The sequence below is a fragment of the Heliconius melpomene genome, chromosome 7 (genome assembly GCF_056956725.1).
Source record: "Heliconius melpomene rosina isolate 202511_hmr_F chromosome 7, ASM5695672v1, whole genome shotgun sequence".
In the NCBI taxonomy this organism is placed as follows: domain Eukaryota; kingdom Metazoa; phylum Arthropoda; class Insecta; order Lepidoptera; family Nymphalidae; genus Heliconius; species Heliconius melpomene.
Genome location: NC_140395.1, coordinates 1,747,501 through 1,770,535, shown reverse-complemented (window position 1 = coordinate 1,770,535; position 23,035 = coordinate 1,747,501). Strand labels below are relative to the sequence as shown.

At 31.9% G+C, this 23,035-nt stretch overlaps 3 protein-coding genes across 6 annotated transcripts in view; 2 read left to right on the top strand and 1 right to left on the bottom strand.

The window, feature by feature from the left end:
* Positions 1 to 5,589: 5,589 nt before the first annotated feature.
* Positions 5,590 to 12,799, bottom strand: LOC146537266 (spliceosome-associated protein CWC27 homolog). Of its 3 annotated transcripts, XM_085187641.1 has the most exons (10): positions 12,601 to 12,795; positions 12,340 to 12,448; positions 11,749 to 11,849; positions 11,293 to 11,443; positions 10,664 to 10,853; positions 9,933 to 10,063; positions 9,399 to 9,678; positions 8,909 to 9,112; positions 6,088 to 6,210; positions 5,590 to 5,756 (listed from the first exon to the last, which is right to left on the bottom strand). In XM_085187641.1, the coding sequence occupies exons 1-10, from the start codon at positions 12,640 to 12,642 to the stop codon at positions 5,606 to 5,608; spliced, it is 1,482 nt and encodes a 493-aa protein (XP_085043767.1). In that variant the 5' UTR covers positions 12,643 to 12,795; the 3' UTR covers positions 5,590 to 5,605. The 3 variants fall into 3 exon arrangements, with proteins under 3 accessions (XP_085043767.1, XP_085043765.1, XP_085043766.1); XM_085187639.1 differs by lacking the exons at positions 5,590 to 5,756; positions 6,088 to 6,210 and adding an exon at positions 6,805 to 8,480 and having other exon boundaries at positions 12,601 to 12,799; XM_085187640.1 differs by lacking the exons at positions 5,590 to 5,756; positions 6,088 to 6,210 and adding an exon at positions 6,805 to 8,477 and having other exon boundaries at positions 12,601 to 12,799.
* Positions 12,800 to 18,693: 5,894 nt separating this feature from the next.
* Positions 18,694 to 21,029, top strand: LOC146537265 (U-scoloptoxin(01)-Cw1a-like). The gene is made up of 4 exons (XM_085187542.1): positions 18,694 to 18,845; positions 19,088 to 19,257; positions 19,817 to 19,897; positions 20,927 to 21,029. The coding sequence occupies exons 1-4, from the start codon at positions 18,815 to 18,817 to the stop codon at positions 20,978 to 20,980; spliced, it is 336 nt and encodes a 111-aa protein (XP_085043668.1). The 5' UTR covers positions 18,694 to 18,814; the 3' UTR covers positions 20,981 to 21,029.
* A 468-nt stretch (positions 21,030 to 21,497) lies between these two features.
* Positions 21,498 to 23,035, top strand: part of LOC146537263 (putative chitinase 2) — an 11,269-nt gene continuing 9,731 nt past the window's right edge. For both annotated transcript variants that reach the window (XM_085187538.1, XM_085187539.1), the window contains exon 1: positions 21,498 to 21,848. In XM_085187538.1, coding sequence (XP_085043664.1) covers positions 21,782 to 21,848 — 67 coding nt within the window. In that variant the 5' untranslated portion in view covers positions 21,498 to 21,781. The remainder of the gene's footprint in view (positions 21,849 to 23,035) is intronic.

Genomic DNA, 23,035 nt, shown 5'->3' with positions numbered 1-23,035 from the left:
ATGTACTTATAGAAGAACTTTAGTCAGATATTTTTTTATTGATTAATATAATATCTTAGATCATTTTGGTTCTTATAATTTATAACTGGACAGTTACGGTTCGCAAAATCGAATGGAAGAGGTTTTTATAGCTTCACGCTGAATCCTGTACAAAGCAGGGTGCAGAGGGAACCTAGTGCTAAGACACTCCGTTTTCATTAAGCAACTTCCGTTCACTACTTTTTGCCGAATTCTTGAACTATTACAACTTATGCAGAAGCCCAGCTCTCGCTTTGTCTCGTTTCCAGAGCAAGAAAATGTACTCGTATATATCAAATATTTTATTTCCTCGAGTGGGAATCAAACCCAAACAACCTGTCGCACTTACAGTCGCATGCTTGTGCTCCTGCACCCGATAAAAAATTAATTGGTCTCATGAAGATCTATTTGTTACCATTTAAAATATTAGATACCTATTCATATAATCACAAACATTAAATAAAAAAAATGGACTTAAGTCCCGGATTAAAACATTGTTTGATGAGCGGCGGAACCCAACGCCGCACTTGGCCTGGTCAAAGCAGGAAAATTGAAATAATTAATTTCTCTTCGTGGAAATGGAATTCACAACCACTGTGCTTACAGTTGAACGTTGTTTGAATGCATCAATATAAAATTAAAATGGTTTCATAAGTTTCTTCATGTCAAACCATATTATAAATATACCTACTAGTTATAAATATAAATGCCATTTTTGACATCACCTACTTTGATGGCGGGGGTGAAAATCCTCAATTACATTTTAATAAGATGCAAATGTTTGTTAAACTTATAAGCATTGAACTTTAAACCTGGTTAGTTAAACAAACAAGTAGGTAAATATGTTAAGTAAAAACTTGCAATAAGTAATAGGCCTTCGCAATAAAATGTAAACGGTAAAGAGAAATCAAAGTCTTATTTAAATAATAGAGATAGGTAAGTTTTTTTACCGTCACGATGTATCTCGCACATAGTAAGTAGAGGGAACCTGGGAACCCAGTGTTATGACACTTTGTTTTCTTTACGATACTTCCGTTCCCCACTTTCCGCAGAATTCTGGAGAATACTACTACGTAGTAGGTACACCTATAAGTATTAAGCTTAACTTAAAGCCACACATTCACTAAGCAAACATTGCCTTTAAGAGGATTCGATTTCTTAATTATCTCGTGAACTTAATATCATCGTCTATCTCCACCTCAAAGGCCGGCAACGCACCAATAGCTCCTCTGGTGCTGCACGGGGTCGTGGGCGACAGTGATTACCACCAGGTTACCCGAAAGCTCGTTTGCCTTGTCCTTTTTCCATTAAAAAAAAATCATAACCTATTCCCCCATTCTCAACTACCCTACCAACATGAAACATTGCGTGTTTCGTGGCAGAACTCAAGTAGCCTTTTGTCTTTCCAGAATAGGGAAAACGAAAATTTTAATATTTAATTGATCCCCTCGAGTGAGAATCGAACCCACTACCAGTCTGCTTGTATTTTGTTATATTTTTAATGGCTTAATTAACCCTTCGTTGATGGAATTTTATTGTTACAGCGCTGATTTATATACAGTTAAGTATTTTACGACGCTATACGCTTTACTGATCACGTCTTAGCATTTTCCTTTGAACAGGTTTCTGCAAAAGTTATTTAACTTACATATTTTTTTTTGTCTTATTTTTTGGTAAAAGTAATAACATAGTAAAGAAAAATTTATTATTATTATTATAAGTGTCGCAAGTCTTGTTCGCTTTCTTCACAGGTCTGAGGTATACGTTTATTAAACTGGTCGTAAACGAGAAAAAAAATCAATGTTTCGATAAAATGTGGCAAAATGCTTTGGCGAAGAATGGAGAATGAAGTGCTTACCCGTATGTACTTACCCTACTGCGTGGGGGGGGGGGGGAGCGTGAAGCTGAGCATGTGAAGCATTTAAAATTACTTCGGTTGTGACTGTTTCTCTTTGGCATAATGATATCCAATTACTCATATAGGGTCTTCTAAATGTCTTATAAGAAATTATCAATTAGCATCTTTATTACATACTAAAATGGAAGGATCTGGCGAAGAGTCACTTTATCTTAAGTATCTATTAGACTACGCATAGACTACGACACTGTACACAGTACAGTCAGTGTATACATCGAGTGTCTCTGTATGAACACAAGTGTCTAAAGCTCGCTGGTTTTGAGTCACAAAAAGCAAAAGGAAACCCCGTAGAATATCATGTATGTGAAGATCGATGGCAGTGGGAGAGGTGGATGAAGCAGAGGTCGAAGCATTTGGCGCTCGGTTCTCTCTTTAGCTACCCCGATAGGGATATAAACTAAAATAGCACATTATAATAGTTTTTGTTTGTTTGAACAAATCATCTACGCATAATTCAGTAGCCTCTGACTACGATTCGGTACACATGACGATTTTTAATTAAAATTGTCTCTGATGACATAAATATTTTTACAATTTGTAACTTCTAGAGAGACAAATTAGAAAAAATCATAAATAAAGCTGCATCTTAATGAAAAATGACCTCCCAGAAGCTCTCAAAACCTTTAAAAAATTCAACTGCTAAACCTTAATAAAATGCACCAACCGGAATCGAATCGACTATCACTACGGAGCGTTCAACTAAAAACAAATACACCATTTAATACAAAATTTATACAAGAACGTTGTAAGATCACTATCGCTATAGCAGAGCAAAAAAATCGCAAGTGGAAGTTGAATCACCTCATCCCCGTCCAGTTAACGAGATGCGTAAAGATGTTAATTCAAAATTGTATGAAATATAAATACTTTAGCAGAAGAATGGGTTTAAATTGAAATACTAGATTATACTAAGTAGTGGGTAGAAATGAATTATTATTATTTCCTCTCTCTGGCAAAACAAGTGCGGTGTTAGGTTCCGCGAAACAACACGTGATGTCACGAGTATATCGACAACGAAACCTAGTTTCTGCATGTATGCAAAGTATTATGTATATTAGCATAGAAAATATTATAAAATATATGTAAATATAGACACAAATTAGAAGTGGTATAGCCGCAACTTGCACAGCAGCTTTTTAGATTTTTTTAGCACGTTGTAGAAGGATACGAAAGGAAATCTGTTACTGTTACAACACTCCGTTCTCTTAAAAAACATTTCCGTTTTCCACTTTCCGCCAAATTGTGGAACTCAAGGCCGTGCTTTGCAAATTTCAATTTAGACTATATTCCAAAAATTCATTTGGAATAAAGGAACCAATAAAATTATATACAAAAAGCTGTTTCAATTTAAATTTATGAATGACAACGTGATGCTTACTATTAAGTATCTTACACGCTTGTATACAAACGGCATAATACTAAATTTTTTCCTTGTATTTTAACCAATTAGCCAAATAGTTAATCTGGTAACACTGACTTTTCAGACAATTTTGACACATAGTCGGACCAAAATAAAGAGAGGAGTGTTTTAGCTCTACATTCTTTCTCATATTCTCTCAAACATTAGCATATAAGATTCTATTACATTACCTACTAACACCGCTAAGTTTGTTGATCTCTCGCCTTTGTTTTATCAAATTTATGAGATTGCAATCAGAAAATTAGTGGTTCCGCTTGTTATTTTCGTGAAAAGTTTTTGCCGTTTTACAGATAGCGTTTAACGACTTTTTGTTTCACGGAACATCGCCTACTAATATAGATCGTTATAGACTGTAGTGTAGATAACGTACTCTAAAATTAGGAAAAAAAATAAAAATTATAACCTATAGATTTTTTATGGTAAGTTCATTCTCCCCAGTGGCAATCGACCCCACAACCCTGGCGTTACAGTCACACACTTGTGCTCCTGCGCCACGGCAACCTCGTCATAACTTCTAAAACATTTATTATTATAGCTGGATAGCTAGCAAGAGGAAGCAGCTCCAAACTTCGACTGTCATCAACCACATACACGCCCTTCAAAAACCTACTGAATCTTTCGAGTGAATAGAAAAAAAAGAAATCTCTTGCTCAATTATCAGTTTAGTTTATTAAAAGAGCAACTTATTATAGGTACCGGTTATTAAAAAAAATAAGCAAAAACTTATCTAGACTTCTAATTAGTCTTATATGCAAAATAGTTTATTGACACCTCCACTCTTCTTGCAACCTTATATAGAAAAATATTGAGATAACACTTTGTTTTTTTATTTTAATATCTTATGGAAGTCGCTTAGTTTACACACTATATGCCTCTTGCCCATACTATTGGCATTATGTTATAAAATTAAAGTTTTGATTATAAAACGTAAAGTTCCTTTTTATACTACTTCCAAAGAAATTTCAGAATTAGTAATTATTGCGTTTTTCCCTACACTCCTAAATGAAGATATATGTATATCAAATTGCATCCTTCTATGTTGCGTAGTTTCCAACGGAACTCAACCCCGCTTCGATTCGCCCGACTTCGATTATTTTCATTTCCTAGATCTGCTTTATCCGCTACTCTAAGACTTACTATGTCTTGAAAATTGGGCGATAAACGCCACGCGGAGTGTTTAAACTCTAAGTTCTCTCTGCATACTCTACTATGCTGTGTGTACAAGATACATCGTGAAAATAAAAATTATACAATTAGCTATAGCATTATTTTGTTAGTGGAATAAATCTTAATAAAGCTTTCAGAATTAACGGTTAGATGATCCTTTCTAATGCTATGAGAATTTTTCTAATTATTTTACTTAATTTCGAAAGCTTTTTGTAACTGTTTCTAGATTTAATTACATGTTTACAATAGATAAGAACTTATTTCTTGAGACGCTCTACAAATTTCACAAAAACACAACATTAATAAAAGTATGATGTACATATTGGGATGATTGTGGCTTCGATTCCACTTGGTGGGAATGATTGCATATAATTTACACTTTTTTCTGTATGAAAAAATGGGTGCATACGCCCGAAATTTTTACACACTTATGTGTGTAAACTTTTGTCACGTTTCCGTTGATCTACAATCATTAAATTGGTACGGACCCTTCGAACGAAAACGAACTATTGAATACTTTGAGCCGGCTTTTCTCGACACGGCACGGCTTTTCTGCATTCCGAACCGAGTATAACCCCAAGCGGGAATCGAACCCACGACCATCAATCGTTTACCAACGAATGTGTTAATTAACCATTCGTAATATTATAATTGCACTTGCTGACCCATAAATTTGACCGATCTCCGATCCGCGATAACATGTTATTGTTTGAACAATGATTCATAGCGTTTCATACTTCCTTGAGATGTAATCGTCTTTATATAGACAACAGAGATATCAAAAGAAAATGACGTAAGTAACAAAATTTTTAAATTTGAATATCTTAATTTAGACACTATTACCAGTTTTCCACCCGAAATCAAATCATTGAGTGTTAAGTGGCGGAACTTAACGCCGCTATCAGTCGAGAAATGACAATAAATCTCCCGGAGATCATGTATGTGCGGGTTAATGACAGACTACAAAGTGAAAGAGGTATGCAGAGACTGTAGAGTTTGGCGCTCCGTTTTCTCTGGCTAACAACCCGCTGGGGATAAAGCGTAAAGCTAAAAAAAAAACAACAAAATTATTCAAAAACGCTTTATTTCTTATTCTTTTTATCAGTTTTCTCCCTCTTCCTCTTATTTATAGGGTTCCTTGGATCGTATATGTCGAACCAATCATCACCTTTCGTTGAGGCATCCTTAGCGAGTACTGCGCCTTTATCTTCAAATCTTAATTTATGACCCAACCTAAAAACAAAGTATATAAATATTATTTTTAGCTAACATGTAATCTCATGAATACACACGAGATCTTACGTCCTTACATGAGATATCACATGCACATATCTATAAATACCGATATAGACGACTTACAAATACAGCAAATAATTAATTTTATATATTGGATTTAATCTGAACCAATAAAACACAAAAAAGCTTGTACAAATTCATCATTTTCCACAAAAACGTAGAAACATGTTTACACCAGATCCTTTTAAAACCGTAATGACTTAACTTACCTTCACACTGTCACCCTAGAGGAATAGTTAGAAAGAACTAGAACTGTAATCATTCTTACCAATTATCAGTATTAATATCTTCTTCGTCTTCTTTTTCAGTCTTTTCACTTTCTTGACTCTTCTCTTTGATAGCGTGTAATTTAGTTTTAAACTTAGCAAGCAACTGCAGCGTGAAGTCCTCCCTAGAAAAAAATAGACATAAATTAAATTTAGATATACATACAGTACGGTCGGCTAGTCATCGCCGCCCCGAAGTTATGCTTTCAGTAGGAATTAAATAATCAACTGTAAGAAAAATTCCTATAATTTAATCTAACCATCCATCTACAATACAGTCAATCATACCATATAATATATATACATATAACGTATTTGAAAGGAAGACTTTTTTACCTATTATAAAACAAAGCCTCTTCTCACAGATGTACCCTTAATTAAACCTTTTTAACTATACAACCGATTTTAATAGAAAGAGTAATTGGATGGGAAAGTCAAGAAAGTATATTTGAGAAAAGCCGCGAATATTATAATTTATAATATAAGATTTGAAAGGGGATTTGGCTACCCGCCAAAATTGGAAATAACGAGAGAGCAATAATCGTTAGTCTAATATTTATATAATATGTAACTCTTAAACTTCTTCAGTTCCAATGCAGATCGAGCTCCTATTAGTACTAAAATTTAATATTTTCCTTATAAGTATTATAATTATGAATATTTTTAATATACATACGTACCTAACGTATGTATATTTAAGGTATAATAAAATTCGGTAATAAAGTAATAAAATTTATTTAAATATTACAAAAATATAATTATTTTAATTGTTGTAATATAAAAACATCAAGTGATATACAATAACACTGGTATTTTTCTAAGAATCTGTGAATAATTTAATTTAAGCAATTTTTTATCTGTATTATAGTGAAAAATATAAAATATGTAATATATAACTAAAATAATACTTTTATTGTGTTAAACAGAATATTCCATTTTAAAACTTATATAAAACTTAAAAGTAATTAAAATTTTATTTTTAAGACACATGTAGAAACAATTGTGTGTACAATGTACATCTATATAATTCTGTATAAAGGTGGTTTAATATAAGCATCTATAAATGAAAAAACATTTTCAAAGTACTTCGTACAACACTATTAATCTAATGTTTTATTTGTGACTGGCAATTCTATTGTATTGACTAGTATGACAACACTGCTTATAATTTTCAATAATCTTTTTTTTACTTCAATTTTTTTGCGAGTAAACATACATATTATAGGAAATTTGATAGTAAAACTAAAATATTGATAGAGGGCTTGACTTAAAAAAACACACATTGGAGCAGGCAACGGGAACCTAGTATTAAGACATTCCAATTCCCACGCCCAATTTTCAAAACATTGCTAATAAATAGCGAAACTAAGCGCCACATGACATCTTACCATAGTGAGAAAATCAGAATAACTAATTCCCCACGTCGCTCAACCGTCATTCTTAGTCAGACGCTGCGCTGAGTCAGTATTACAGTTGAAGAAGTAAAAAATAGTATTCCAGTTGTGGAAAAACGAAAATGAGTCAAACAATTAAAATTAATAATTATGTGAATTCATCAGAATTGTTTATTATAGCTTCGTCCCACGGTCCGTAGATGTTATCTTTGTATTTCTGCCATTTTACAAACATATAGGGGCAATAACCACTTAAAAATAACACGAAAACACAAAAATAAAATAAAAGCACACACGAAACTGTATACAGAGACACAATTGTCAAAGTCAAAATAAGAAAAAATATAAAATAAAACAATTTCGTTTTCAAAAAAACATTAAAAAATTGTGGGCTTAGCACAAAAAATATAACCGATATGGTTAATAGGACGAATGCGTCAAACGCAGTAGAAAGTCTGGAAACAAGACATACCGAGGAGAAAATGGCGGCGTTGATAGACAATGATTTAGACACGAACGCGGCTGGCACGTTATAATCGAAGAATATCAAATGCACACCCATCATTAAAACCGACCACGCGTATATTGTATCTGTGCTCACCGTATCTGTCAACGTATGCAAAACGGGAGATAGAATGAAACCTATAATTAAATAAACTAACACGATTTTGATGTGATTTATACTACTTTCTACGCACGCGTAGATAAAATACAAAATGGTGGTTATTAATATTGCTATATATATGATAATTTGTGTGTCCGTCCATTTGTTATACATATACACGTAAAGCACAGCGTATAAAACACACAAGCACAGTCTTAGCACAACGCGAAACGAACCCACTATGCCTTCACTCAATGTCACTTTTTCAACATAAATATTCTTTCTTAAGTCTTCTAGAAATTTCGAATCCGTATAATTGTCCGGATAATCGCGGTTTTCGTACAAATTCTTTGACCACGCTTTCTTTTTTTTTCTCGTGAACTTTGTGCGCCTGCTTCTGAAAAGGACGCCATCTTGAATTTTTTCGAATTTCGAATGTAGAATGCTTCGTTGTGTTCCACTTTTGTTTAAACAAAAAAACAGTTACTCGATGGCGATGGCCTTGGGATTTAGGGTAAAGGGGGGTAAGAATGTTTGGAAAATAATATTTGAAAAATATTTTTAAATAATATAAGTAACAGTTAGGTAAAAAACTATACTAATGCGAGAAATTTTCGCCTCAACCATCATAAAATGAGTGAGGTTTTAAGTCCATAACATATCTTCTGTATCTTGTATGATATTTTTTTTACTGAATGAGCAATTACTCAAAGCCTCGCTGTCTTAACACTAGGTTTCCTGTCTACTCTACCTTTTGCAAGATACAGGATGAATATAAAAAAGAGTACAACTGAAAACAAAACTCACTATCCACAAAAAACATACCTGGCAGCTCCTTTTTTAGGTATTTTTTCCTTTATTTTCTTATATTTTTCTTGTTCTTCTACAAACTGTTGATACATTTCATTGTTTTCTTCAATTGTTTTTGGTTCTGTGTCAACTTTTTTCTCTAATTCTTTCTCTTCTTTAACTTCTTTTGTGCCTTTCATTTCTTTTTTAAGTTTTTTTATTTCGTTTCTTATACGGTCTCTATAAAGAAAAACAAAAAAACATGAATATTAATAAACACTTTTACCTGCGGTTCCTCAAAATTAAATGGTAGCTAATTACTCATTGTGTATGACATATGACACATTGTAAACAAATGTGCGGGAAGTAACTCTGACCAAAAGTACAATTGGTTACATCAAAATATACCAACTTCGTTTAGGAGCTATGATGCCACAGACAGACATTCAGATACACACACATGCATACATGTCAAATTTATACATCTTCATTATTTTCACCTGGAATTAAAAACAAAATAAATTACCTTTCCTTCAGCCTCTCCATATCCTTTTCTTTCCCTAAATAATATTCACCATCTGATTCACTATCTTTTCTGCGTTTAATTTCTTCATCTGAACTATCTTTTGCATCTTCTTCTTTATATCTTTTCCTGCTATCTTTATCTTTTATCGGACTGTCATCTTTTTCCTTCTTTTTTAGTTTGTCGCGAATATTTGATACTGCTTGAGCTGTTTCTTCTTTCTTCTGTTCTAATTCTTGATTGGATAGATCTTCTTTTTGCTTTTCCTGGTCTTGTTCTAATTCTGTAGAATAAAACAAACTACTAATTAACATATCCTACCTTGGTTTTAGTGAATAATGAGAAATTATGAAAAAAGTATTATATAGTCAACTCTAATACTACTCTAATAATTGTCTGGGCTAAAAATAATATGAAAAATAATCGTTTGTAGCTCCCTCCTCCATCATACCGTGGCGTTTGGCGCTGCGTTATCTCTGACTACTCCGCTAGGAATAAAGCGTGAAGCTATGTATGTATGTATGTTATAATCATTACCAGCGGCAGTCTTCTTGCTTAATTTGGGATCTTCTAGAAGATCGTGTGTCGATTTTGGCTTCCCTCTGTACTCCTGAGCTTCACCTTCGTCTTCTTCGGCCTCTTCACCAAATGATAGGAGACCAAAGTTTCTGTGAAAAAAAATATTTAAACAAATAAAGACTTTACCTAAATGTATTTCTTTTAAGTTTCAATAATGAAAAAAAATGTTCATATAATTAATTATTCTACCAGCGGGGCTGCGTACTGTATCAATTTATTTCTCTCCTCTGATAAGAAAACTGTGTCGTTAAATTCCACCACTCAACACACAGTGGTTTTTTATGGGAAAGACAAGAAAAACATGCATTCCAGGCACCTGGAATGCAAGGCATGTGATTAAAGATTATAATGCTCAAAAGTTGAGAAAACTTCAGGATGGCTACGACTGACTGCACTGCACCTTCAAACTGAAAGGCCAACAATGAAATGTATTAACACTAAGTTCTCACTGTAAATTGAAGTTCAAAATAGTCTTTATAAATACTATACTGTGGGATAAACAAAACACTACCACCGGATCGGAAGATTGTTCTGTTGAGAAAAGTTAGCATGAAACTCAAAAGTTGTTTCTACAATTTAATTATTTGGATCTATCCTGCATGACAATTTGAGAGCCTTAATTCCACATATTTGTATACATACCCTTTTATATTGAAGAAATATTTAAATCTGAAGATTTAAACACTTACTTTATACCATGCCTTTCTTTTTTCTTTTTAACGGGTTTTTCGATTTCCAATGTTGTTTGAATTCTTGGCACTAAATCCGTATAAGGATTTATTATAACTGTGGTGGAAATAATTTTGTGGGGATGTTCTGGCCTATCATCAGGACCTATTAGACCTTCAGCCAATTTCAATACATTGTATATTGAGTCGCCTGAAAGCAATAAAAAAAGTAAATATTAAATTAAGGCCAGTTGTAGTGCATGAGTATAAGCGTGCAACTGTAAAAGCGAGAGATTGTAGGTTCGATTGTCATTCAAGGTAATGAAATATTTAATATTTTAATTTCTTGCTTTGCTAACAAGGCTTACTTAGAAATTTGCTAAAATGAAGGTACTGTTTAATCTTTATACTTACAGGTGATTACTTTCTGGCAGAACACTGTATAATAATTTCTAAATCACATAAATAATCTTAAATTGATCTATCTACTTTTTAGAAAACATATAAATATGTTGAACATAGTCAGGTTTGAACCTGCACCTCTTTAGAAACCATGGAAGCGCTCTGACAAACTATACCATATGTTACTAAATTAATTAATAAATTATATATAAAATACAATAAAAGAAAAACAAAAATTAAAAACCCACCAATAACTTTTCCAAATATAGTGTGTTTATTCTGCAACTCCGTGGTAGAAGCTAAAGTGAAGAAAAACTGTGAGCCATTGTCATCTTTGCCCGCATTGGCCATTGCAACTAGACCTCGTCTATTAAAACGTAAACGCGAGTGGAATTCATCCTTAAAATTATGTTTAAGATATTAATAATTGGCATAATTATACAGTTATATACAAAATTAAAAAGAAATTATTGTTTTTATAGATCTTTTTTGACTTATTTAACACATTTGTGTTAATTAATGAGATTTTTCTCCCAGTTTGGATATACTAAGTTGTACATTGGATTTTATTGTGAAGCAAAGGATATTTGTAAATGAACATGAATTGATGGAGGAAAATATGACTTATAAGTTAGATGCTTCTGAGATTAGAGCATTCAATTAAATAAACTTTTCAGTTTTATAATATTACTATAGGCACATACTTTAAAAGGAGCACCATATATAGATTCACCACCAGTTCCATCACCGTTTGGATCTCCACCTTGAACTATAAATTCTGGAACCACTCTATGAAATATTGTGCCTGAAATAGTTTATTTTTTTAATAAAATGGTATTTATGTAATAATATGACAAATTGGTGGTTTTTAAGTGCAGGTCAGGTTAGTTTTTAATTTTTAAATTCCTTATAAAAGTCGCAATTTATAAGTACCTATTAAATTTACATATGAATCTCAATTTCTATAAAAAAATCTGCATGACAAATTTACCTTTAAAAATATGTGTATTTCACTAAAAGTGTAATGTGTGTTTAAGTGTTTATTAATCTCATTTTTGATTCTAGTGGTTGGCCACAACTTAGTTTCAGAACTTTGAGATGTAAAATACGAAATTTCATTTATTTAAGACAGCTTTAGCTTTAGTGGCACAACTAAGTACCTAGTGAGGAAGTAAAAATAATTTAAAGATGAAGAAATGAAAATAACTCATTTCCACAAAGTGGGAATCAAACTATTTTTTACAGTCAAATTCTATGTTGCTGCTCAATAACTTCATAATAACAATATAGTGTACCATTATAATATCCTTCCATACATAGTTGTATGAAGTTTCGACATGCTTTTGGAGTTTCTTTTGTCCATAATTCTACATCTATATCACCTGCTGATGTTTTTAATAATACCTGTAATATATTTAATAAAAGTTAGTTATTTCTGTGGATATAACGTTTAAAATTTAAAATTTTAACACATAAATTTTATTATCTCTACATGGGTCAAGTTTGTTGAATGTTACTTGTCACGATTTCAATAAAATAATATAGGTAAAACTTACTTTGCCGAGCGCTGGCGGTTCTTGTATATAAATATTACTCATATTGTGTCACAGTGTGTATTTTTAAAATATCATTTCTTTCTTTTTCTTTTATTCACAATTCACATAAGCTACTGTGATATTGGTTTTCTTATTAAATAGAACGCCGATATTTTTACTTTAGCAAGTTTGACAGGTTACAGGTTGTTATTTGACGACTTCAAATGTCAATGTCAATGGATTCGAAGTTTCGTCCAAAAATTATTACTGATATTTAAAACATTATTGCAAGTAACTTATGGCCGGTCTCAACAAAGTACCTTATAATCGTTAAAACTTATTTTCGTTGTTAGCATCTTTGTTAAGAGTTTTTACACATTTTCGCTACCCAAAGTTGATAGAATTATCATTTGACAAGAGACAATGCTGTTTTTAAAATATTTCACATTTACGAAATAAAAACACTTATTTTAGAAAACGTATAAAAATTTGAAATAATAATTTAAAATTGGTAAAAAAATATTGAGGATTATTTTAAAATATATATACAATTATGAAATTTCTACTCTCTCCGGAGTTGGTAAATATAGTGGCATCGCGAACAGATCCTCGCCACCGAAAACTAGCTGGCCTGGCTCAAAACGTTAATACCGGTAAATTATATTTGACCTCAAAATCAAATTTCAATACGCATATAAAAAAATAATACCAGTGACCAATAGTAAAAGCTGTTTACGTTACATACGTAGAGTACGGTCAATAACTTATGGACGCCCTACAGACGGCTACCCAGATTTGAATTTAGAGTTTTTCTTACATTTGATATTCTTTTTCCCGGGTGAACTTTTACCCAATGTAGCGCAAAAGTTCAGAAAAACTTATTTCACACAGGCCACAACTCGTTGACTGTACTGATCAGAATGTCAATCATATCTGTCCGCCCACACGCTTCACTAAACAGATATAATTGACCTACAATTATGGTTTCTTACGAGTTTTGCACATTCAAATTGTATTATTTGATTTTGATCAATAAAAATAATACAGAATTGTAGTATTTTTTAAATATTGGATTATATTAAAACGTAGCAGTAATATTAATTAATAATATTGGAAACAAAATATTTTGTGCTACTTTTACCAGATCTGAAAAACATATGTGCATAAATAATAAAATATTTATTATTATGATACATCTCAACTACGTAACATAATAAACTATGATGGAGTTCATATTTTTTTAAACTTGATATTGAAATTGAATCTGCAACCTTCTGCTATCAATCGGTATTTTTATTCGTTGCTTAAGACATACTCGTATATACCTATACAGTGAATAGTATGTAGTATAAATATATATATATTTATATATATATAATATGAGCTAATTTAAACTGCCAAGATATAATCAACGACATTGGGACGTCAAGTTGAAGTTGATCAATTACTATCGATATTTTTGACATATCGATTATCGATTAAATGACTAATTATTGAGTATTGTTTTGATGTTTAATTATGTTGCTGTTTAATTTGAAAGAAATTTTATACAGTTTCTTTTTTATTTTAAAATTAACAAATTATATAAAGTCTACAAAATAAACTTCGCGTTCAATTCGACATATAGATGAACAGGCCGAGCGAACGTAGTCGTAGCCGTAAGGCGTTCCTTTTACTCACACCACACTTCACGAGAGTAGGGAAATTAAAATAATTTATTCTCCTGCTTGGGAATCAACTTCAGAACTGTCGCGTTTTGCCGATTGCCACTGTGTCAGTACAGTTAATGTAACAAATCATTCCACTGAACATATAACACCAAATAAATATGCATACATTGATACATATTAAAAAACTAGTGGACCCGGACGCGGCTACGCCTGCTTGAACCATAAGAATATTTATGAAATTATTTTCAGTTTTCAATAGAATTAGTAAGAAAATATAAGCCTGAATAATCAAAAAGAATAATAAGTAGAGACATATTATTAGAAAAAATATCTGAGTTATTGAAATTAACCAAAAAAAAAGGAATTGTAACTAAAGGATAAAGAAAAAAAGATAAGATATAAGGGCTAAAGAAAAAAAAATAAAAAAAGATCTTAATATTAGAAAAAGTACCTAAAGTTTTCCGTGCGTGCGTACATACTCGTAGATATCGACTCTATTAAATAACTAAACATTTTTCTATATTAAATAGGTAAATAAAATAAAAAGGGAACCAAAGTATAATTTAAATAAATTATTAACAGCAAATTATTACATAAAAATTAACAATAGTTCGAAAATGTACGAAAATTTATAAAACCGTCAACGTCATCTGCCCGTTCGCGTCGGTCATACTCATACTGTGCCGCTAGAAGGCTAGGTCATTGCGAATCAGTGACATCTCCTTAATTATTTATTAGAATGTTATACAGTAAACTATAATTTCAATCTAGATAAAATGCTAAAAGTGACTATTATATTTATTTTTATAAGGGTGAATATCAAAATATAAGTTCATTTTGGGTGACGTTTTCTTAAAACAACAAACAAACTTTGCAAACCGTTGCTTAGCAACGACGGTTGTTATTAACATGGCAGAATAAATTGCATGTAAAATCAGAAAGTATTTTAATATATTAGTATATATGTGTAATGTAATGTTATATAGCCTATAGCACTTCTGAAGAATGCAGCTTTCATACAAAACAAAAACCAAGTAAATCGGACCAGTAGATCCAGAGATCTTAGCGTTCAAACAAACAAACAAACTCTTCCGCTTTATTATATTAGTATAGATAGATTAAATAAAAATTATTGACCTGTCAAAAACAGTTTTTCGAAATATTTTCTCATCGTGCAAGTGAGCGGGTCGCGCATACCACGTCGAGGTTAACTTATTGGGAGTAGTAGGGTTCTTTATGTTATTATAATTATCTTTTTCTTATAGTACTATTTTTACAGCGTCTGACGGTCTATAATAGAAGTTTTTTTTTTTTTAGTTGTAGAGTTTTCACAATAGTTGTTATATTCATATACAGTATAATCAACATCTAAAAAAAATTATAACTACTAATTAATAAAATTAAAAAAAAATTAAACAAAATCAGCTTCATGCGCATACAGCAGGGCAGGCAGTCCCGTTCCGTCCGTCAGTGCTACACTTTGTCTTCTGACCAGAGAAAAAAAAAATCATTAAGACACGCGTTTTTTTCATTAATTTGTCTCATTTGCTCTTATATTATTTGTTTTTAAACATAAGAAATAAAATATTAAATAAAAAATAAAATTATACAGAACACCATTAAGCAAACGAAATTCACGCTGGCAGCTATTTTTTGTTCCACAAACTGACATGTTCTGGTCGAAATGTATGTAAGGTCGAACTTATATGTTAGTGCTAGGTTATATCTACTTTCGGTTATAAAACTAATTAGATAAGGACTTTAAAATTAGATTTTGACAATACAATACAATAATAAGTGGACATATTCGTATTTGGGATGTTATTTGCTGTTATGGCAAGTTCAAATCCAAATCAACGCGCAATGTCTTAAAAGTTAGGTGGAAAGTGGAGAACGAAGTGTCAGCACACTTTATCTCTACCTACTCTGCTATTTGAGAAAAAGCAGAGTAAGCGAAATCTGCAAACTCTAAAAGCTGAATTCGTGCCGGTCAATTTTCTTTGCTAATTTTACTAACTTAACGTTAAGATACTCCGTTACCCAATTTCCGCCGAAGTTTTGAGAAATTGAACCTTGATGATTACCGAAACACTTCGTCACACCAGAGCGAGGAAATGCAAAAACAATATTAAATAATTTATTCTCCTGAGTGGGAAACGAATCCGAAACCACGTCATATATACAATCACCCGAAGTGCCCATGTACCGTTTCCTTGTTATTAAAAATAATATATAAATATTTGCTGCCTAATTAAATTAAATCGAACCTATTAAGCTCTAAGATTATGTTAACAAGCTGTGTCACAGGTGTCTTAAATCATCACTTGATGGCTATCCACTGGTGTATATGGACATACTCCATAACGAGACGAATGTCCTCTGTTACATGATAAAAAAAGTAACCTGTATTTTAAAGCAGATTAGAAACTATTTTTATATACCTTCCAACTATTAATAGAATTACATACTGATAATAAGCTTAGATGATATTTAATTTCCGCCAAAAATTTTGTTGTTTGTTGATTTTGTAAAGTTGAGCCCGTCGTAGTGCAATGGCAAGAGTAGGTTCGATTCCGGAGAATGAAATATTTATTATTTTTATTTCCTCGCTTTGGTAACGAGGCAAATATTGGCGTTGTGTTCCGCCATTCAACACTCAATGCTTGGAGAATTCAGCGGAAATGGAGAGTTGAAGTGTATTAATGGAATTGGAGTATCTTAACACTAGGTTCCTAGAGACACATATCCGTTTGACAGTGTTCAGCTAAGAGAATTGTAGAAATTATATTCCAAGAGGTGCTCGGTTCTCTCACTTGAGGATGTCGTGGTGCACTGGCACAGCGTCATAGTTCATACTGTAAACTAGATGGTTGTGGAACTCTACTTTGGGAAATGACATTTAAATTCTTTTGAGTCTGAACTCATTAAAGACTCTTGTGTAATTGACTCTTTAATTATGGCGTTTCGAGCCAGTTGAACACATTTATATATTATTTTCATTTCTGCACTCTTGTAGACAAAGCGCGACGTTGAAATCTCCCATTGTTCGCTGCCGTTCGCCTCGTTACTACAACGAAAAAATGAAAATATTAGATATTTCATTTCCTCGAGTAGGAATCGAACCCCTGTCGCGTTGGCAGTCGCACGCTTGTGCCCCTGCGTCACAACTGGCCTCTACCTTAACAAAAATGAGGAAGAAGTCAAAATGCCATTACATGCTAACTCACGACTTTAATTTATCTCCAATATTAAGGTTACTTCGTAATAGACAGCGACACGCCTACAAATCAATGATAAGCATAACGATAACAGAGCTATTTTGGCCAATATTTAAATTGACTGACAAAAATATCTTAAAATTTTAAAACAAAATAGTAAGATTATTTTACGACGACGATTGGCAGGCAGGGTACGCAGAGGGAACCTAGTGTTGAGACACTCCGTTCCCCACTTGCGGCAAAAATTTTGCATTCTTTAAAGTTATATAGGAACGTTGTCAATTTGTGAGAGTATATAGGTATATCCAATTCATTATCCTTCCTATTTAATCTCTTATCTTTTAATCTATGATGAAAGTAGAGCTATTGAGAAAAAAATATACCAACCGAATTGAGAACCTCTTCCTTTTTGAAGTCGGTTAAAACATACTTCTTCCATGTGGGATGGAATGGAAACTGAAATTGGACATTAAATTTAGATAGGTATTGTAGGTACAAGTGAACATTTTGAACGGAAATCGAACTGACAACTATATACAAAGTAAAAAAATATGAGTCGTAGGGTCAAAAGTGATGACCGCAAGGTCTTTATATAAACACGACCTTCATTGCGTGCGAAAATTGATACGTCGATCCTGTGGATGGTATTATCCAATAAAAAAGGCGCCTGGCTGTAATCGCGACGGTTTTGGCTTCAATTCCTACTCGGTGGAACGATATACTAATTTTTTTTCACTCTGGTAACAAAACAAAACACGGCGACGGCGTTAAGTTCCGCCACTTAATTCGTAATATCTCAAAAGTGACGTGGAAAGGGAAGAATGGAGTGTCTTAACACTAGGTTCTAGTAACCTACTCTGCCTCCTCTGCGGGATAATGTGGCAAGATGCATTAAATCCACAATCGAAACTGCTAGCGTTAATAAAATGTATCAATATTTTTTTTGGCTTCCGTACCCAAACGGTAAACCGGGAACCTATTACTACGACTCTGCTGTTCATTCGCCCATCTATCTGTCTGTTTGTCGGTTACCGTGATAGTTAGACAATTGAAATTTTCATAGATATTGCGATATAATTCTTTATTTATTTTGTCTTATTTTTCAATTTTAAATAATAATTAATATAAATTAAGTATTATAAGTAAATAAAATGATTTTTATATGAAAGAAAATATCTAATACACTTGTTGGTTACATCTCACATAACACCACCAATATCTATATCATTACAATCTAAATTTTAAAGGCGACTTATAGAACCTTAGTTCAGTCAATCATTATAAACGACACGCACACGTTGTTTATATAGTATTTATTTATTTATTGAAATTATTTACTTAATTAAAATGTTAAAATCAATTGCTATCTTTTTTATGGGTGAGTTTTCTATTTAAGAAAATAATTATAAAATTAGTTAAGAATATTTGAAATAGTAATAAAAAAAATAAAAATAAACGACCAATGTAATTGCATATTTGAAAGGATCAGTTTCCAAGAAAAGAAGAAGAGATCAGAGAAAACTCTATATACATATATTAGTTAGAGAAAATTGAGTTGAAATATTATAGAACTTAAAGAATGAAAGACCAATTAAAGACAAAACCTAAATTAACTTCTAGCTCTAACAGCGGTCAAGAGTCAGCATCCTAAAGATTTTGAATACTATCACATATTGCATTTGGAACATGATCCTCCTCTCCATCCAGTATTGGACCGAGCGCCGCCCACCCGGTTCTCCTGTGAAGGACGAAGCAGGGGGTATTACGCTGACGTTGATAGCGGATGCCAGGTAAAAAATGTACAGATTCAATATCTGTTAATAAGTTTCTATATCTATAATAATTATCCCATATATATAATTAAATCCCATTATATAATATATATAATTAAAGAACAGTGTACATCCAGAGTCGTTCTTTACTTTCTGTCCATATTGATATTATTTGTTGTGCTTATGGAAACAGGTATTTCAAATAGTAAGAAGCAAACAATTCCGGTTAGATCGAACAAGTCAAACTATTTGTTTTCCATAGTAAGAACTTACATGATAATTATTAGGACGCCTAACAACCACCAGGTCATTAAAATTAATGCGTTAGATCTGAGAAAAACCTTTATTAAAATTAATGCCACAGATTTCAGAAGAATCTCACTTATAATATAATTATTAGTTGTTCTATCGCACTGTGTGTTTTCAGGGTTGGCAACAATAAGAAAAATATCTTTATAATAATCATAATTTATTTACGATTTTAATGGTTCAAGGATTTATTAATGAATATTAGGAATATATTTTCAAAGTACTCAATAGATGTGAAGTGAAATCTTACCACCATTTTTTATTTCAGGCATATCACTTTTGTTGGCATCAGCGTTTGGTTAGCACAGATTTATGCAGCAATGGAACACTCTTCAACGAACAATTTCAGGTACTTTCAATTTTATACAGCCTACAGATTTTTATATTAGTTTCTTTTGCTTGAATTATACAGCTTCACGTTGTGTTCCCCAAGTAGCAGGATAGTCAAAGGGAGCCAAATGTTAAGATACTCTCTCTGTTCCACACTTTCCACCGAATTCCGGAGGCGTTCCACCACTCAGAGGGAACAACTTATTGTTAGCATCACACACGATTGCAACACAAGTTATAACAAGCGTATAAGAATTTCGACGTAGTTAGATGAGAATGTATTTCACGGGGGTTTAAATCCTGCTTGAAATTTTTTATAAGATTCCTAACTCATTATTTTTCTTTCCTAAATGAAGAACAGTTTCAAAATTTTCAAAAAATAGTATTCTTATTTACTTACGTATATATTTTTTAGCTTTACACTGTATCACTCATATAGTAACCCTAGTGAATCTCGACTCTCCGTCCAACTTCACGCAAAAGATATTTTCTTTTGTTATTATTCATTTCTCCCAGTGGGAATCCAACACATAACCGTCGCGTTTAAATTCTGACGCTGTGTGTGTGTACAGCTGATGTTGGACATCATTTTTTTGCAGCTCCATCAAAATTATCCAAATACCTTAAAACCTAATAACCTAAAAGCGCCTACGATTATATTATGAGCAAATACCGTTTTTCTTGAAATACATAAGTTATTAAAAATAATTATTCTATAATTAATAAATTGTTCTTGTTGTAACTTTGCTATATTAAATTTTCAAGGGCTTGTAATTTATTACGGCTTAAAGATAACCTTATTTCTAAAATTATTCCCAAAAAAACTATAAAAAAATTGAGATTTATAATTTGACGAAAGCTAGGTACAATTTTAGGACTTTATTTATCTAATAAATGATAAAGGAATCACCACCCAAGCTCCATGTTCCCTTGTAGTACTTACCGGTATTGAGTGCATGTGCGTAGGAACTTTCAGGTTTTATAAAACAAAAAGTTAATACATATATAAGAAATTTATCTAAACTTATAGAAAAATTCCTTCTTTCAGGTGTGCGACCATTTCTACAATGTACGCTGCGGATCTCCCTATGAAGATTTGTAAAACATTAGTTCCTTTATAATTTAACAATATATTATTATACACTATTTTACATAGACTCTTTCATTAAAATTTATACCAATTTTGGAATTAAATCGTAGGTTATATAACTGGACTGAAGCAGGTTTAAATACTCTGCCAATCATTTTAACAATTGGGTATGACGCACGTGAAGAGTTATAAAAAAACTATTTATGTCCTTAGTAAGAAAAAGAATTCCCCATTTTTCTTCACAAGACAAAGCGCAGCATTGAGTTCTACGCAATGTCTCGAGAATTAGAGGATACATAGGGCACGACATATGGTGAAAATTTAAAATTGTGTTTCTGAAATTATGTAATTGTAATAAAAAATAAAATTTCATATTTTATAAATAAAATTATTAACATTAATCTTATTTCCATATCTCCATAAAATAAAATAGTAAACAAATTAAAATAAAATTTAATTTATTAAGCACGCTGCTGACGCGAACCCATAACAAAAGCACGCGTCGACAAAACTTTTATTTCATAAAACTTGGTATAGTTTTTTTTTTAATTTAAAAAGTAAGAATCAATACAAATATAAAATCAAATAAAGCTAAAAAATACTTAAATTGATCATAGTTAAACAGAAAACACCAAAGTGATTTAAATCTAAAAAACTACGAAATTGGCCAGACTAATAATTTTTTTTTCATTTGAAATACACACCTTAAAAAAATACAATTATGTGATGCTACACCGTTTAAACCAGTCAGTTTGCGAGCGTCGCTAACAACACGACGTTCTAATGTCTAACGAATTTTAAATATTTATTAAAATGAAAATTATATTAGTTTTTGTGGTGTATTTGTTACATAATAGCAATGGATATAAAGGATTCGCAGGTATTGTATTTTTTTTTAATGGGAATTCACGCTCTATCCCGTATTTGGCAGGGTAGACAGAGATCACATAGTGTTAAGAGTTCAGACACTCCGTTCTCTTCTTTTCGTCTGAATTTGAGACACTATAAGTATAAGCTGCAGAGTTTTAACTATTAACCAAAGTTAATTGCGATAATCTCAGGAACCAGTGGCCCTAATAAAACATATTTTTGTATTAGATAGTCCATTTGCCAAGAATACTCCTACAAGTTAAGACCACATCCGGATATACGTACCCACTACGTATGGGATGCTAGTCGTAAAAACCTATTCATCAATATTAATGCTATTAAAAAAACAATGAAATATAATTTTGTGCCATTATTTTGATGATATTAGCGTTATTTATTCTGAATTGATTACTTTTAACTTTTAAACCAAAGCTATAAAAACAGTATGTAATTATTTTTTTCCTCTAAACATTCTCGACTGGACGAAGCAAAATTAATAGACGAAATTAATATATCACCCAATTTTAAAATTGTTTCGTGGTGTAGTGGCGTGACCTCTGACTATTAACAGTAGGATACTGGGTTATATTGAAATAGAAGTATATATTGCCGAATTCTGTAGGCAATGCGTGTTTAGTAGCAGAACTCAACGCCGCGCTTTAGCTAGACATTAGAGCGATGAAAATAATATATATATTTTATATAAAATATATATTTTATTTCTTTGAGTGGAAATCGAACCCAAAACCTGTTGCATGTACAGTTACACGCATGGTCTCTATATTATTTTGAATTATTTAAAAACATTTTAGTAAACATAGAAGCGGTAACTAACACTGCTTTATTTGTCAGCGCTATATTGTGTCGAACCGAATTTAAATGTTATAAACTTTGCATAATTTAAACTCATCTATTTTAAGGAAATTATAGGATTTTCCTTATTTGTCTTGTATACGTCAACTTCATGTTATTATACGGCTATTAAAAAGATAATGGGGGCTAAGGTTGATGTGAACTTTTTTTTGGAACTAGCTGATCAATGAATACCACAATTTTATGAGTCTTGCCATATTAATATTACTATCAGCCTATTATCATAGAAAATTGTCAAAGCACTTACAGAAATCTAATAATAAGGAAATCTGTTCTTCAGGTTTATTTCTAAAATTGATAATTTGGTAAATATTTCCAAAAATG

Coding starts and splice junctions, on each gene's coding strand:
- LOC146537266 (XM_085187639.1), bottom strand. CDS start 12,642: ATGAGTAATATTTATATACAAGAACCGCCAGCGCTCGGCAAA. Junction 12,449..12,600: donor AACCGCCAGCGCTCGGCAAA/GTAAGTTTTACC, acceptor AATATATTACAG/GTATTATTAAAAACATCAGC. Junction 9,679..9,932: donor AAGCAAGAAGACTGCCGCTG/GTAATGATTATA, acceptor TTTATTCTACAG/AATTAGAACAAGACCAGGAA.
- LOC146537265 (XM_085187542.1), top strand. CDS start 18,815: ATGTTAAAATCAATTGCTATCTTTTTTATGG. Junction 18,846..19,087: donor AATTGCTATCTTTTTTATGG/GTGAGTTTTCTA, acceptor ATTAACTTCTAG/CTCTAACAGCGGTCAAGAGT. Junction 19,258..19,816: donor ACGTTGATAGCGGATGCCAG/GTAAAAAATGTA, acceptor TTTTTATTTCAG/GCATATCACTTTTGTTGGCA.